The sequence below is a fragment of the Ptychodera flava genome, chromosome 4 (genome assembly GCF_041260155.1).
Source record: "Ptychodera flava strain L36383 chromosome 4, AS_Pfla_20210202, whole genome shotgun sequence".
NCBI lineage: Eukaryota > Metazoa > Hemichordata > Enteropneusta > Ptychoderidae > Ptychodera > Ptychodera flava.
In genome coordinates, this window is record NC_091931.1 from 38,455,794 (window position 1) to 38,472,633 (window position 16,840).

Consider the following 16,840-nt stretch of genomic DNA (forward strand, 5'->3'; position numbering starts at 1 on the left):
TAAAAAACTCCGCTAACTGTGACTGTTGATGTATTTCAAGTATTTTTGTTCAATCTGTAAAAACAGTTTCTAGTTTTACCACCCAACTCAAGTAGAAATCCTAATGTTCGGCTTGTTAAAGCAGTCGAGACGTATATCTGTGTAATTTCGACACCCAATGCTATTGATAACTCTTTTTTACCGCCGCCTATAAATCATTTGTCACCAATAAATAAGTAACGTAGTATATTGTGCACAGTAAGCTTTTTAAGGCTCCTAGGTGACAGATATTCGGCCTACCAAAATTTTCTAGGGGCTCATTTAAAAACTCTCAGAGTTACAGGCATTTTAACCGTCTCAGTGTTTCGAAAATCGAAAATTTTAGTTTCCCCCATAGAGTTAACACGGGGATGGCGGTCATTATGAATTTCAAATATCGGTAAATGTAAGGTTATTTGTTTCCCTAGTACCGAACTTTGCACTTTGACCCTCCATTTTTATTTTTTTATTTTTGGTGAGAGAATGGTTGACAGTTTCATTGAGGAAAGATCGCGAAAAAGTTTAAGTCTTTCACTTCGAGGCACATACTACCTTATATCTCTGAATTTCGACATACTACAGGGAAAAGAATAAAAACAATTTTATTTTCAAGGATAAAGGTAACGGAAAAAGCCAAAGTCACCGCGTTATTGCCCTTTTCAGTGTTTAATTTGTCAAATTTCTGAAGGACGAGGACACGTTTTCATCAGAGAGAGTCGTAGAAACACAGTCATGTGCCACTGGAAATACATCAATACATTCTGCCGTTGAGTTTCTAGTCAAAATCAATACTATTTACTGATCCCTTGATGGTCAGGATATTGCTACGGTCGTCAAACGCGCAACGGAAACATTCTCTGAGGGCGTCGTCGCAAAAGGCAGCTGTTCATACTCATCGATGCTTTGTAGCTTATAAAATGGGCAGCTTGCGTCTCGCAGTGGCTCTTCTGACTGTAAGATACACAACGTGAAAGGTATACAGTCACCTGTAATCTAAATATGCCCATATATGGTCAAAGGGGCTTTCCTTGTATTCAAAATGCCGATGTGAGGGCGCTGTTTTTAAAAAGCGACCACCCGACTTTTAAAATCTGTGATTGGTTAGATTATCTCTTTCCATGGTAACTGTGGCGAAATTGGAACAGGTGACAGTATACCTTTAACCATGTACTCAGATGAGACGCTAATAGAACTAATGCCCGTCTAAAACAACCAAACGAATCGACGATCTACTCAAAATCAGTCTTCGGTATATTGAAGATGACGGGTCTTTTCCTTAGAATTGCTAATCTCTTGAAACATACTAACATGAATAGGTTTTACATCACATCAAATGAAATGCACCAGGCAGCAGAGTAATTTAAAGGTATACTGTCACCTGTTCCAATTTTGCCACAGTTACCATGGAAAGAGAAAATCTAACCAATTACATATTTTAAGCGGGTTGCCGCTATTTAAAAACAGCGCCCTCAGATGGGCATTTTGAATACCAAGAAACGCCCCTTTGACCATGGTTAGATTACAGGGGACTGTATACCTTTAATGAACATTGACTCTTCAGAATGTGTGATTGCTCTTCGACACAAAGGTTTTGTCCTTATCATTTGCTCATAACATACGTTTATCTCATTACACTGTAAAAGCTGGGGCAAAAAATCATGGATGTGAAAGTAAAGTTACTGATCCACAAATGTAATTTCATTGAACGGTAAGCTTAAGCGATAATTTGTCTTGTTGAGCATGAGTCAGTGAGGACTTTGAAATTTTCTATTACTTGGGAGGAAATGTTATCGCGAAACAGACCTAGGCAGGGGACGTGAAAATGCAGGGGTTGTGATGTAAACTTTTTCGTCCCTTTGCAATTGTTTAAATTGTTCACGCGATCTCATGATATGCATTTTATTAGCGACACACAAGTCGGTTTGTGAGTTCTTTTCACGTACACAATTAACTTAACCAGCTTTCACTTAAACGTTCAGAAAGCTACGAGAACGTCAATTGAAAAGAAACACAAGTATCACTGTCTGTCTGTCAAAGCATGCATGCCGCATGCGCGGTTTTTTTCTGGTGCCAGGTGTGGTGAAAAGAATTCAAGAAAAACGCTAGTTTGGGGTCTGTGAGAAGACCTTCGAAGACACAGGCGAGAAAAAATAGAAGATCAACAACAGTTAGAGGCGAAAATATCTCATCAAGGGTGAAATACCTTATAAATACAGCAGGAGTCTTTTGTCTGAAGAAGCTGTATGAGGTGTGTTTAAATATATATATATATATATATATATATATATATATATATATATATATATATATATATATATATATATATATATATATATATATATATATATATATTTGTGTGTTTATTCAAGAATTAAAGTATGGGCGTTGCTCGTACGTGTCCTTGCCTCGGCTCGCATAATCCTTAAAGAGGAAACTTCGATCCCAAGGACTGGATGTCTATGGAAACGCTGTCTTATCCGTATTGTCCTCCCTTCAAAGGACTGAACTCTCTCGGGTGTTTGTTTCCGCTTTAGGCATCTGGTATTAAAGTGGCAACGCCTTGAACACTTTAATAATCACCTAAAACCAGACTATTTTTGCATAGTGTCATCATTTTTGAACAGAATTCATTACGAAAAAAAATCTGTCAATGTCTTTGAAGGACACAGTATGCTAACTGATATTCATTGTCACTCACATCAGCAAAAAATGACGTTTCAACGGTGGATTGTGCAAGAGGCGAGCATTCTGAACTCAAATCCTAAACTGAATGTTTATATTAACTTACGCCATAATCATTCCCTTTCACACAAGCGAATTGGGGATTTGGGGCGAGGCTGGGTGTCAACCACGGTGTCCCCCTCACTTGTTAAGTTAAAGATTGTAATACCCAAGAGATAATACGGAAACACCTCGAGACACCGGGGAAGCTGTATCTTGCCCGATAGCATCTGTAAGCTTGTCTAATTGAAATGAACATAAGTTGTGTTTTAACAGACTGACTGAATGCCGCGCCGAATTCGCGAAGGCACTGGGGTCCAGCGAAACGTTCGAGCTGCACTGCAACGGCAAAATAAGGGCGGCTGTCTACAGTTACAGTAAGTTGCCTTTATGGCAAGCCGAGCGAGCTAAATACAGGTGGAAAAGAAATGAAGAGACGAGGTGTGAAGAGACAACAGAAAATCTCACAGACACAAAGGTAGAAACTCAAAGACGTGCTACTGTAAACTTTTTCAAAAAATCCGGATATGGAAGCAACTTCGAACATGCATTCAGAAAGCAGTGTCACTTTCTAGATTTCAGAGAACTCCAGCGATATTTTTCTTTCGAAATATCTACTAAAAATTTGCTAGCTCAACAGTTTCCTTAACTGTTTTTGCTAGTTTCGTATTGTGGCATCTCCTATATCGAAGTCATTTGTAGTGGGACGTTTTCGGGATTAAAGTTGAATAGAAATGCGTGTGGCGAGCTTCAACTGTTTCTTGTCTGCTCACTTCTACCTGCAATCTGTAATGTTATAAAGAAAATTAAAATATTTCAAATATTCTCTATTCTTCCAATACTTTTGTACATTTCTGTGTATTTGAAAAATGAATCTTAAAGATGAGTTACAGTGCTTATCAGAGAGGGGTAACATTGCAGTTCTCAATTATCATTTATCGTCAAGTTGGTAGTATTTAAATCCATTTACAGCAATGACCTAACAACGCCCGACGCCTTCACGATTCTCTTCAATTTGGAAGAATTTCGTAAAGTACTTTGAGTAGATATATATAGTGTCCAAAGGCTGTCAGATCTCAGTGGGGTCAGGTACGTTTGAGTGCATGTATGGGACGCCCTCATTACATAATTTTTGAGTTTCTAACTAAAGGGGGCGCCCACCAGTTCTCACTTCCACAGTGAACACGGGCTACGGAGACATTTGTTTTCAACACTGTGGCTTTCAGAGCTCCTTGACTTATGACGACTAATAAAATGGAATTTACGCTATGACAGATGAATCCATTGTATTTAAAGAGCTTCATGGGATTACATTGACTGACTTTCTGGCTGTTCAGAAATTGCTATTTTCTGAAAGTTTGAGTGCCAGCTGTATTAGTTTGAATAACAGGATTTGATGAAAGTATTGATGTAATCAATGCTTAGGTAGGACAGATTCTTTATCATCAAGATTCCCTGAGTTGAGTTGAGAGTTCCTCTCTTTGGCATGCTTTACTTAATCTTCCAGGCCAAAAAGTGATGGCTTTCCTTTGAATCGTATAATGAGCCTTCATGCTGCCTTTTTTGGAAAAATTTGCCGTACAATTATTCCCATTCTAAAAGGACAATGATAGAAAGGTGTGTAAGTTCATGGAAGTTTCCTGTTCAATAATATTTATAAGAAATTGCTCAGTATCTTGGGTTATGCGTGGGATGAGAACTTCAAAATGGTTCAACAATACGAGACCAACGCTAAGACTTCAAACGTTTTGGATGTATAGGCGTTGTTTCTATGTCTGAGAAAGTAGCAAATATTGTCCAGTGAGAGTGCAACAATAATGCGAAGAAAAGTACATGCTACAATAATTTATTTCAATTATTGATTTATTTAGCCAATAGAGTTGATATTCAAAAACTGGTATTCTACAAACATTCAGCTCCATTATGGACTTTAAAAACAAAACCTCAATAATAGTCCCTGAGGGAATACAGAAGATTTATATTGAACATCTTTAATGTAATTCCATCCTTTTTGACAATGGGACGAAGACACATTTGTTAGGCCTATATTGTGTGTTTTCAACTATGTTCTGAACTTGACAATGCCCGTTGAGAAACGATGATAAAACCAAAGGTATATGTATGTTTAGACACACCTTTTTAGTGGTAGGATGGAGTGGTAGGCGATCAGGACTCAGGAGTCATACAAAAGTACCGTATGTACCATTAACGATGAATATTTTATGTACATTTCTTTGTAGAAATCTTCATAAAATAGCTAGCTCAGTTTCAGCCATGTTTTATTTGTCATACTTACACAGGTAATACATGGACTACAATGTATCTTACTGTCTTTTCCATGATATGGAGACTGTTTCCTTTGAGACTGTCCTGCATGACATGACGTCTTAACCAAGACTCAGCCTGTGTGTTATTCTTTGATTTACAGCTTGCCATGGCCCAACACTCTCTATGTGTGATTTCACACGCCCCAACGCTCTTTCACATTTCCCACAGCCAGGTAATCTAATGCTAACATCAAACCAGGGATCGGTGACAAATGATATCAAAATTCCTGAGAGTAATATTTGTGCAAGCTTACATCAAAAGAACTAAAAACTTTCAGAAAGATACAGTTTTAAAAGGTGCTTAAAAACAGAGAAAAACAAGCACGTAAGACTGGTTGTGAACCGTCACGTCGCAAACCGTCACGACAAAGCAATAGCCACACAGCATTGGATAAAAAAGTGCATTATTTGACCATTTACCAGACAAAACAACCATTAGCTGTCCAGCTTTCATCCCTAGAGTGAAATACCTTATATTTCTATACTAAAAGTTTCCAACCAAATACAGCATTCATTGTTGAAAACATCTGTGTAAATTTTGTTTATTGTAATGGACAACATTTCAATAAATTGAAACGATGGTGGGTATTCTCGATACCAAATACTATGACTGGTCGGCTTTTTGTGAGTTTGTCTTCTGTTGTTTTTTTCTTCAGCATATTAGTGATGTAGAATTCACCTGCAAGAATTTCACATACAGAGAAAAACGGAAGGAAAAGTTACAATTGTACTAATGAAGTCTTCAAGAAGATCAATCAAATGCTTCAAATTTCAGACGAAGGAAATGGCTTGGGCGATTAGAATGCTTGATTTTCAAATGATGTCATAAGTCCTATAAAATCAGCATGAACTTTGACCTTCCGTGCCACTAAGGAAATACATAAGTTCATTCATAGAAAACTTCACCCACAGGATTCCCTGTCATTGCATCTCACAACAGACTACATAATTCAGCATAGTTGGGTATATCCTGACCAGCAGAGATTACATACCTGCTTTGTATGATGACCTGACCAATGGGCCGCTGGCAGCGTAGGCAAATCCAAGTTCATTAGCAGTCTGTTCCCAGTGTTTGAATTTCTCTGGTGTGACGTATTCCTTCACTTTCAAGTGTCGCTTTGTTGGCTGCATGTACTGGCCGAGCGTCACACAGTCAACGTCAATGGCACGTAAATCTGGAATGGAAAATATCACAAATGGTCCTCACAGAGTGGACTGTGTCCTTGTGTCATTTACATCGGACTTCAGAGTTTTGGATCATAGTTTGCAGAGAATGAAGTATTTTTGTGTACACAAATAATGGTGGTCACTCACTTTCCTTAGCCTGATTAGTTGTTTACAGCAAACCATTAAAGAATTGTCAATCCCTACAGTGCAAAACTGTAGCAAATTACTTGGCAATTACACTGTGAGGGTATTCACACCCATTCCATTCACAATGTGTGTTGACACATTAATGAGGAAAAGATAGCTTCCTATTTTTAATTTGCTTGTCCCTTCTCGGTGTGGTAATGCCATAAATTCGAAAAACAAGTCTCTTCTTTGTTTTGCAACAGGAGGCACAGAATACTAAATTTCTATTCAATTTTGACAGTTATTCAAAGGAAACTGAAATAATGCTGTGACAGTTCTTAGTAAAGACAGCTGAAGAGTTGTTCTGGATAACTCCATGGTGTGTCATCCACCTATACACGAATCTAAAGGATTTTCGACTCAATGGAATCAAAACATTTTATACTTGGTCATCAGTTTTGGATAAAAAGAAATCAAGCCACACAGTTTAACTGCCTCTTGATAAAACAGGAGTATCCATTAGCATAATGAACATCAAGAGTGAGGCTGAATGCTGTGATGGTCAAAAAACCTGAGAAACTCAGCATTACCAGGAATAGTAAAGTACATGTTGTGAGTTTCAGTGGCCTCCTCTCTCCTAGTTTGGAAGAGAGTGCTCAGAAAATATTTAATATTTGTAGAGTTGAGCTGATGTTTTTTGGCAAAACTGAATAACACTCAGACCACAGTTTAAAAATGTTTACAAATCAATATAATTCTAGGGAGTCTCATCTTTCTTAATTATGGGACTGACCCCTTAAGACAGAAAACCCTGACTGCTTCCTGTCAGGAAGGAAGAATAAACAGTTCAGGTGCACTGAATCTTTCACGCAACAGGACAAAGGAAAATTCTCAACAGCAACCTACTAAATAATCATTGTGACAAGATAACAGTTTACAAAATCTCTATTATAGGGAAAATCTCTCCTGAGTCACCAAAGGAAAACTAAAATAAATGTACAACTACACATTTGCATGAGCATGCAAGACGACAATCAAATAACAAGAAGCAAACAACCATACAACCAGGATGTCAATTGCAAGTCAACAAATTCATTTCACGTACCTTTCATGGTTTGGAGGACTTCGTCATCTCTTTCACCGAGACCGAGCATTATTGAAGTCTTGGTTATCATAGATGGAACAACTTTCTTGACGTGCTCCAGTACAGACATGGATTGTTTGTAATTTGCCCTGGGGTCACGTACAAACCTGCCACCAAAGGATAAATCCAGAAAAACTATCAGAGTCACAGGCAATGTCTTGAAAATGAAGCCAGAAAATTTTTATCATCATCTGAGATGATCGAGCAATCATGAAAAAATATACAAATTTGCAGTTATCACTACAGGCTGAACAAATCTACAAAAAACTTACCTCAGGTAGAAACAAGTAAACCATAGCATGATCGTTTAGATTTTTAATGTCTTTTCACACCCTTTGGCTCATTTGCATGTTCATTTTAGCAAGAAATCATCTCTTCTTCAGTAAATGAATGGTGCATTTGCTAATTATACACAAAATGCTGAGGTGATAGACAGATAGGCAGATAGACTGACAAACTCATGTACAAAAGCACAAACATGTATGTATGCATGCATACATACACACTTACATGTAGAGATGTACACACTTCTGATGTACATGTATATGTACATGCATACATATATTCACAAATGTGCATGAAGACACTGACATACAGGTAGAAAGACAGACAGATATTAGATACAGATGGATTCAGAGCCCCCAGTGCTGCATGTAGTTAAATGAGCTTTGTGATGAACAAGTCATCGTTGATGACACAGTCCCCACTTGTTAATGGTACTTTGATTACGGGTCCTCAGAGAGGATAGAGTCCTCTTCATTAGGTCTGTGATAAAAATACTGTGATAAAAATACTTTTGAATAAATTCGCTTGATACATGTCTGAGTTCAGGACATGAAAAAATCATAACAAAATGGCCGCACAGCAGCTATATTGAATCGCATCACAAAACAAATTAACGTGCATATGTATGACCAATCGTATCACAAAACAAATTAACATGCATATGTATGACATTGGTCAATCTCCTTTTACCAACTTTGAATAAAATCGCTTGATACATGTCTGAGTTATGGTTCTGGACATGAAAAAACGCAATAAAATGGCCACACGGCGGCCATATTGGATCGTATTACAAAACAAATCAATGTGCATGTGTATGACATAGGTCAATGTCCTTGTACCAAGTTTGAATAAAATCGGTTGAGATATGCCTGAGTTATGGCTCTGTACATGAAAAAATCGTAACAAAATGGCCGCACAGCGGCCATATTGGATCGTATCACAAAACAAATTGATGTGCATAGCTATAACATTGGTCAATGTCCTTGTACCAACTTTGAATAAATTCTGTTGAAACATGCCTGAGTAATGGCTCTGTACATGAAAAAATCATAATAAAATGGCCGCATGGCGGCCATATTGGATCGTATCCAAACAAATTGACGTGCATATGTATGACATAGGTCAATGTCCTTGTACCAACTTTGAATAAAATCGATTGAGATACGCCTGAGTTATGGCTCTGTACATGAAAAAATCGTAACAAAATGGCCGCACGGCGGCCATATTGGATCGTATCACCAAAAAAATTGAAGTGCATATCTATGACATTGGTCAATGTCCTTGTATCAACTTTGAATAAAATCAGTTGAAACATGCCTGAGTTGTTGCTCTGTACATGAAAAAATCGTAATAAAATGGCCGCCTGGCAGCCATATTGGATCGTATCACGAAACAAATCGATGTGCATCTGTATGACATATGAAGTAATCCTTGTACCAAGTTTGAATGAAATCGCTCCAGGCATCTCTGAGATATCTGCGTGAACGGACGGACGCACGGACGGACGGACGGACGCACGCACGGACGCACACACGGACATGACCAAACCTATAAGTCCCCCCGGACGGTGTCCGTTGGGACTAATAACATGGTGTATGGTAGTTGATCAAAGTGTCAATGATAAAACTCGAAGAGAACATTTTTACAACCCGGGTCCGATAATCAAAGTTACACGATACATTCTGTCTAGCTCACATAACACAAGCAACCCTCTTTGAGTGAACCCTGCTCTACGACCTTGAGAGACACAACATCACCTGGGATACACCTCACCTCTGCAGAGACTCCACTGTTTCAACATTATGTGCGTACACGTTCAATCCAGACTTAGCAACCGTCGTCACGGCCTCCAGGTCACCACGGAAATCAGGCGTCAGACACTCAACTAGTATTGCAGGATTTCTATGAGAAGGGTAACAAATGAAAGGTTATTCATTTTAACGAAACAAAGGCCTCTAATTCATTGTACACAGAGAGAAAAATCCATGGTGACCCTGTGACATTTAAACCATTCTGATGAGCCTCCATTGTACTGTACTGCCATTCACCATTTTCACTAATGAAATGTCACTACATTGTGAATGCATTTACACCAGTCTGTTCTAATCCCTGCATTCCAGATGCGCTCTCTCTCTCTCTCTCTCTCTCTCTCTCTCTCTCTCTCTCTCTCAGAACAGAGAGCTCAACTCATGAACACTACCTAACCATTGTAATTTTCTTTGGTTTGTAGTAAATCAAGTTTCTTTAGGTAGCCACAGACACTGCAAGTGAAGACTGTACTTCTAATAGTGTGATTTCACAGCATGTTCACAGTTCATAGACTGCATTTTGAGTATCCGTACCTTATTTTGACTTCAACAACTGTCTGTGCAAATGTGAGGCGCCACCATCTTTTAATGTCTGAAGAAAGTAATGAATGAACACATTTTGATACAAACAAACAGCTTGAAAAAAAAAAATCTGTAAAGGCACCCATTATTATTCTTGGTACTCTACGAAATAATCAAGTTGCTTGCATATGAAGTTAATTTTCAAGCAAAAATATTATCAGATAACAGAGGGGATTTTCTTCTTTTTTTCAAGGGCACACAGTATGCAAATTCATGTATGCACTGTAACTTGACTGAAAGCAAGCCAAATAGTCTGTGGACTTCCAATGACCAATCACTGGCTGCAGATGAATTGCTACACTATTCATATATCACAAATTTGAATATGTTTGTTCCATTTGTGAAATATCAAAATCATGTTTGCGACTGGAATTTGTACATGTATTTTGGAATTGGGAGGTGTCATCAGTGTTTGAGGAAATTCAACTTGATAACAGGCCAACAATTTCAATGCTACTCATACTACACTACAGACTTCACATAAAGTTGGAGAAACAATTTTACCTGTCTCATAATTCAATTCATGATAAATCTCTCATTCTATCTTAAATTCTTAGCGAGGAGAATGTAGACAGTAAAAATTTCGATCATGCTTGATGAAGTAACGCTGATCTAAAAAGTCAACAAGTTGTATTGCATTTTTTTACCATCTCTGTCCACTGAAGTCAGCACTACATAATCCAGGCCCCAGCTGGCAATGGCTACAGCTGTGTTCACCGGTTCATATGGGTCAGGAGGTGGTGGGGCCCGCGACGTTTTCACTGAACAAAATCTGCAGCCCCTTGTGCAAGTGTCACCCAGCACCTGAGTTAAAGGAAAACGCCAAAACAAATGGCTAGGTATCGTCACATTACACCAAATCACCACTGGCTATTTGAACTTGTCAACAAATTATATTTACCAATAGGCTGGCATAAGCATAAATTAGTGTGAACTGAAACACTGCCCACATGTTTAATTGAGATCAATGTGTTTTTTCAATGAATTTATAGAAAAAAGAAATCTTATATAACCTTGATAATACACTAATGTGTAGACCTGTAGACAATAAGCAGTTGTCTTGAAATTTCCTACAACAACTTTATAATATTATCATCATTATCAACACCCTGTAAGATGGTGAACACCAAAAATCATTATGCATGAATACGCTTAACAACAAGTGAATGAAATTTTGTTTACCATGATTGTTGCAGTTGCGGTTTGGTGTTCTCCACCTCCCCAGCATTCACCAATATTGGGACATTTGGCTTCCTCACAGACCTGTCAGTAGATAAAGTGTGCACAAATCAGAATCATTTGAAAATTTGACTCATGAGTGTTTCCGGAGAGAACATGATGTACAGTACCGTGTTTTTGACAAACATGTGGCCTTTGACATTAGCCAGTTACACTGTAGTCAATTCCCTCTGCTTTAGCATTGTGTTATCAATTCCCAATTGGTTTTTCAATGCCTGTCTCCAACAGGCAATTGAAATGCAATTTCTAGTTTGGCTTTACATTACCAAACAGAGCTTGGGAGTTGACTCTCCCTGCCTCCATGTACCTGGACGCTGCGCCATTGGAAGCCTTTACAAACCCAAACTAAATGTCACTTGTCTTTTAAACCTGTTTGAATGCAGAAGGCTATCTTGCCAAACACAACCCTTTGCTACCACAAGATGTTTTGGAAGATTTTAACCTCACTGATTATCATTAAACTTGCCTTGCCTGTAACATTGTAAAGCCAAAGCACAGATGACTTTGCATGTACAATATTCAGAAATGAAGAGTTGTTGAAAATACGAAAACAAAATTTCTGGGGCTGGCTCGTTTAGATATGACCAATATGGTTGTAAACTGAAGCGATTGCACGAGAGGTATAAAGAGTTGTTGATGACAAAAAATTCAAATTGCCTTGTTTATTAACTAAAACAGCAGGTATTCTAGAGGTACACGTACCCAGATGATTTAACCTGTTCACCCTCAATTCCCTGTAAACAGGTCCACAACCACCATTGATATTAATGGGGTTTGGGTTAATCCATGGTGGTGAAAGGGTTAAATTCATTTGATCCACACACAGCACACATAATTAGTTTTTTTGTTAATATTACCAACTCACAGTATGAAGTTTCAGGCTTCTCAGTTGCTTTTTGAGTTTGCTGTAATTCTTGCCCATAGGGATTTCTGTCTTTAACCATGGTGGCAGACGTAATCTTTTATCACCTGCTTCTAACTTCAACTTCCCTGTGTAGCCACCACTGCCTTCCAGATCAGCTGAGATGAAATCAGCCAAGTCCGGCCCTTCCGAAAGTTTTTCCTTTTGCTCCTTTGTGAGGGATGCATACCGTCGTTTTGACTGCCTTGAACAGCAGGCTTCATTTCCCTGATGAGAGCAAAATGTACAAATAAACCACACGTTGAAAACTCATTCTTTAGATCCAGTGAGTGTGTGTGTGTGTGTGTGGTGTGTGTGTGTGTGTGTGTGTGTGTGTGTGTGTATACACTAGCGTACATTGCACAATAAACAAACAAACAGACAAAATGATTTTTGATGGGACTACATGTATGTTACAGCACAGACAGCAGAGTTCCCCCTTCTACTGTCCATGGTTATAGGAATTCAAAATTTCACATCCAAGATCCTGGTCTACTGAAAGGCACCTTTACTTTTTATATGAAGAGCTCCAATCTCCTATCGATAAATATTCAAATGAGCACTACCATATATGGCAATAGCTTCAACTGCCAATCAAATACAATTTCTCTATGTAAGGACTCCTTTTTCTGTGATCACTATCCCTGTAGAATTTGAAGTAGATTGAACCAACAACAACAAACAGCAATCGTTTTTTGTTTAAAAAGTTGAATCAAAAGAAGTAAATAGTTAGAATGATAATTAAAAATAATAAGATTCAATTAACCATTACTAAAGCAAACTACACAACTGCATGTCATTATCATTTTTAGTGAAAGTATTTTTTTATGTATTTAGCCAATTTTCTCTGCAGTTTCTCTTCTCAACAGAATTAATTTGCAGACACATATATGACACAGCATTCCTCTCCTCAATCATAATGAAAAGTTGTTCCTTTACCACATACCTCTGTGAATTGTCTTTTTTTTCATTCTTTAATTGCCTTTTTGAATTCTTTGACTTACAAGTTCAGTACTACAGAAACTAAAATAATTTGTGTTCTCACAACTTACTGATCAGTTCTCTAAAATATCTCTTACAACTTACAGAATGCAGCAGTCAATTTGATTCACGTGTGGGAAATTACCTGGGGCAAATGTGGCAGATTAGGTAGGATTTGCCATGAAACTGAGCAGGCAGGGGTGGGGCAATGACCTCATATAGGTCTCTAGTCGGTGGCACAGTTGCTAATTTTGGGTGTAGATTTTCTTTCACCTTGGGATGGGCATTTTGCGAATTGCATAAGACTGCTTACCAATCCCCAAGCATGACACTCTGAGATTGGGAGACTGACATTGACTGCTTCATTACTGTCTGGTTACCTTCTTTAAGAAGGTAACAAGACAGTAATGAAGCAGTCAATGTCAGTCTCCCAATCACATCCATGATAGTTTAGAATAATGTTACCTCCAGGAGTAACACATGGAGGGGACCAATAAGATATACCGTTTATCTTATGTATTTTGCGTATATTAAGTGAAGTGGAGGAACTAGGAGAATTCACATTTTGGTGTTGAAAATTAAACCTCAAAATGTCAGTTTTCGTGACCTTGGGTCCCCTGAATTACATGTAAAACAAATGAAAGCTTTATTGCTGTACATGATGGAAACAGGAACCAAGGTAGTGTCATCTTTAGGTGTGAAAGTGACACCCGTTTCTTTACCTGGCGTTTAGCTTGCAGTGCTGTAGCCCGAGGTTTTGTTGATACCGCGACATTGGCACTATAGGCATTATCGGATAATATTATCTAAGTTATCCAAGTTACAGTCTAATATTAGACGAGTGGGGAAGAGGCAGATGCCCGACATACTGTTTTATCAGATAATATCCGATAAAATCGATAATATGGTCTAAAATCTAAGTTAGAGTCTAATATTAGACGAGTGGGGAAGAGGCAGATGCTCGACATGCAGTTTTATCGCATATTATCGGATAAAGTGGATAATATCATCTAACTTCTACGTTAGAGTCTAACATTAGAAACAGATGGGTGGAAAATTCTAAAAACGCTTTTTTTTATGGGATAAAATCGATAATATTATCCCTATTAGATCACTTTGGTCTCATGTTCCTGGAACTCTCTAACTTAGACATTTTACACGATATTATCCCATAATAAAGAAAAAGCCTATGTCGCGCCTTCATGGAGATTTTGCCTGGGTATTTGGGTTGAGGGGTAAAACCAGACCCAGATACCCAGGCAAAACATCGAGCTACAGCACTACAGCTACCTGGCATTGAGACTACATGACATAGCAGTATCTACTGTCACTTATGTTTCGACACACAGTATGCAATAGAAATTTCTGACGCATACAGCGGCCTTCGCCTTGTATCGAACCACAAGCAACTGTGGATGGAGCTACGGCACCATTCGCTGCTAGCTGCAGTACTGTAGCTCGAGGTTTTGCCTAGGTATTTAGGTCAGACGGCAAAACTTTGCCATCCAACCCAAATACAGATCGTCCATGTAGCCGACACGAACACGAAGTGTCTGTTACCGGTTACCAAAACTATGAAAAACAGTAAAGAATGTGCTACAAAATCACTATCAGTTTTTTGAAGGTAGAATAAGTCTGTGCCTTTGTATAAAATACTATAAAAATAGTAGAAAGTGAGCAACCAGCTGAAAGTTAGTTGAGGAGACCTTTACCGCATATCATTTGCATCTCATTGTCGGCTACATGGACTGTGTGCCCAAATACCTAGCCAAAACCGAGAGCTACAGAACTGCACTGCAGCTATTTATACTATGGCGCACTACACTACAGCCAGCTTGCCGTCTCAGGCTGTAAATAGGGATGCAAAATCGCTTATTGCCGACATATATATTTGAGTAAATATTTGAGCTTTGTCTTTTCGGGTGTTGCTGCTTTATTGCCGAGCTCCTGCCACGCAACCATTAACAATAACACTATATGTTGCATTCAAGTTTGTATCATCGATCCACTCCGATCTCTGACGACATTGCATGGCACATTGGAAGAGAAAATAACATTATATTGTCGAAGGTGACACGATTGAAACTACGAGTTTCTAACAGTTCTTTGTCTTTCACTTACCAGTCTGGCGAACTGGAATTGTAGCACACCCAACTTTTGCTGAATCCGACGACTGAACAAGTCAGCCGCTGTTGTGTAAGACCTGATGGCTGCCATTTTTTTTCCTTCTCATCTCATCGGGAAAGGTCACAGGTTAAAGGGCATACTTTAATACTATTATTTTTCTTATCCTGAAAACATTGAAGAATATCTGAAAGGAAGAAACCAAAGAAAATTATTCACACCAAAATATATCTTATCATTTTTTCGTCTGACAATGGTTTTATTGATCTGCAGACGAAGTCTACACCGTGTTTCATTTTTTGTACTTTTTGGGACAAAACCCAAATTTTAGAAATTTAATATTCCCACTGCCATTCTTACTTCTGTATCATTCCGCGGAAGCCCTCATCGAAACTTGTTCTCCTTTAAGGTGATGGCCTGGCTTGTTGGATGAAATTTTCCTTAGCTGCTGTGTCTCTAATTATTCGATGCGCTCTAAAAAATTATGCTGGTAGGTAAAACGGCGAGGGGTTTGATTTTTGATGGCGGATGTCGAATGAGCAAGTGCTAGGTTGTGCGGTTATACTACTCAGCGGCGCGGAGACTGCACGAAGATCTGTGCAGAGACGGTGCTGGTTCAGAGAGGTGTCCCCAGTGCGTTCGTTCTCCGAAAATCAGGTGTGCAAAGTGACGACAGCATTTTCAACCACCTAAAGGATTTGCACCCTTTTTCGGAGGTAAGTGTAAGCGTTAGGGACCTATTTTTTACACGCTTTATTATTGAACGGCTTTGTCTAAAATTGACCCGGCTGCGTAACGTTCAGATGGCTGTTGCAAATATTGTCGTCTGCATCGCGTACAATGTGTTGTTTTGGTTCATATATAATTTGTAAACGAGCGCGAGAAGGAACAAACCGGAGAGTGACGGTATAATCGTGTACCTTGCAGTGTGCCATAATATAAATAATTTTTCCACATGAAAGTTGTGGCTGGGGCAGTTCATTATGGTCCCGCACACGTAACACATCGTGACTGGATAATGAATGAAAAGTGGTAAGCTGAACATAATGTACACATGTTGGACCAGCATATCGGCCGTATTGTTGCAAACAAAAGAATGGGTCATGTGATCATGCACTGGTGTAATAAACGTAAAGCTGTTGAATATTATAATCGTTTAAAGCGCTTAATAGACGGATTTACAAACCAAGTACCTGTAACTTTGCCCTCCCCTTCCAAATATATTTATTACTAGTACTAGCTCACACTTTGTTTATGTATACCAAAGAGAGCTTATCTTATAAGTCAGTGGCATCTGCTTGTCTATATATGTATTGTGTGTATGTGTATGTATGTATGTATGTATGTATGTATGTATGTATGTATGTATGTATGTATGTATGTATTTGTGTATGTTCCTTCACATCATAAACTCCAA

The 16,840-nt window shown here is 38.5% G+C and overlaps 2 protein-coding genes across 3 annotated transcripts in view; one reads left to right on the forward strand and one right to left on the reverse strand.

Annotated features, from left to right (window-relative positions):
• Window positions 1-4,584: 4,584 nt before the first annotated feature.
• The window catches only part of LOC139131689 (lipoyl synthase, mitochondrial-like), a 42,111-nt gene continuing 29,855 nt past the window's right edge, over window positions 4,585-16,840 (reverse strand). For both annotated transcript variants that reach the window (XM_070697867.1, XM_070697866.1), the window contains 9 exons: window positions 15,421-15,610; window positions 12,283-12,546; window positions 11,361-11,441; window positions 10,826-10,982; window positions 10,131-10,188; window positions 9,562-9,690; window positions 7,465-7,610; window positions 6,059-6,241; window positions 4,585-5,745 (listed from right to left, as the gene is read on the reverse strand). In XM_070697867.1, the coding sequence (XP_070553968.1) occupies window positions 5,609-5,745; window positions 6,059-6,241; window positions 7,465-7,610; window positions 9,562-9,690; window positions 10,131-10,188; window positions 10,826-10,982; window positions 11,361-11,441; window positions 12,283-12,546; window positions 15,421-15,516 (1,251 nt within the window). In that variant the 5' untranslated portion in view covers window positions 15,517-15,610 and the 3' untranslated portion in view covers window positions 4,585-5,608. The remainder of the gene's footprint in view (window positions 5,746-6,058; window positions 6,242-7,464; window positions 7,611-9,561; window positions 9,691-10,130; window positions 10,189-10,825; window positions 10,983-11,360; window positions 11,442-12,282; window positions 12,547-15,420; window positions 15,611-16,840) is intronic.
• LOC139131688 (protein starmaker-like) overlaps window positions 15,979-16,840 on the forward strand; it is a 57,770-nt gene continuing 56,908 nt past the window's right edge. Inside the window, exon 1 of the mRNA XM_070697863.1 lies at window positions 15,979-16,139. The gene's annotated coding sequence lies outside the window, so the exon portion shown is untranslated. The remainder of the gene's footprint in view (window positions 16,140-16,840) is intronic.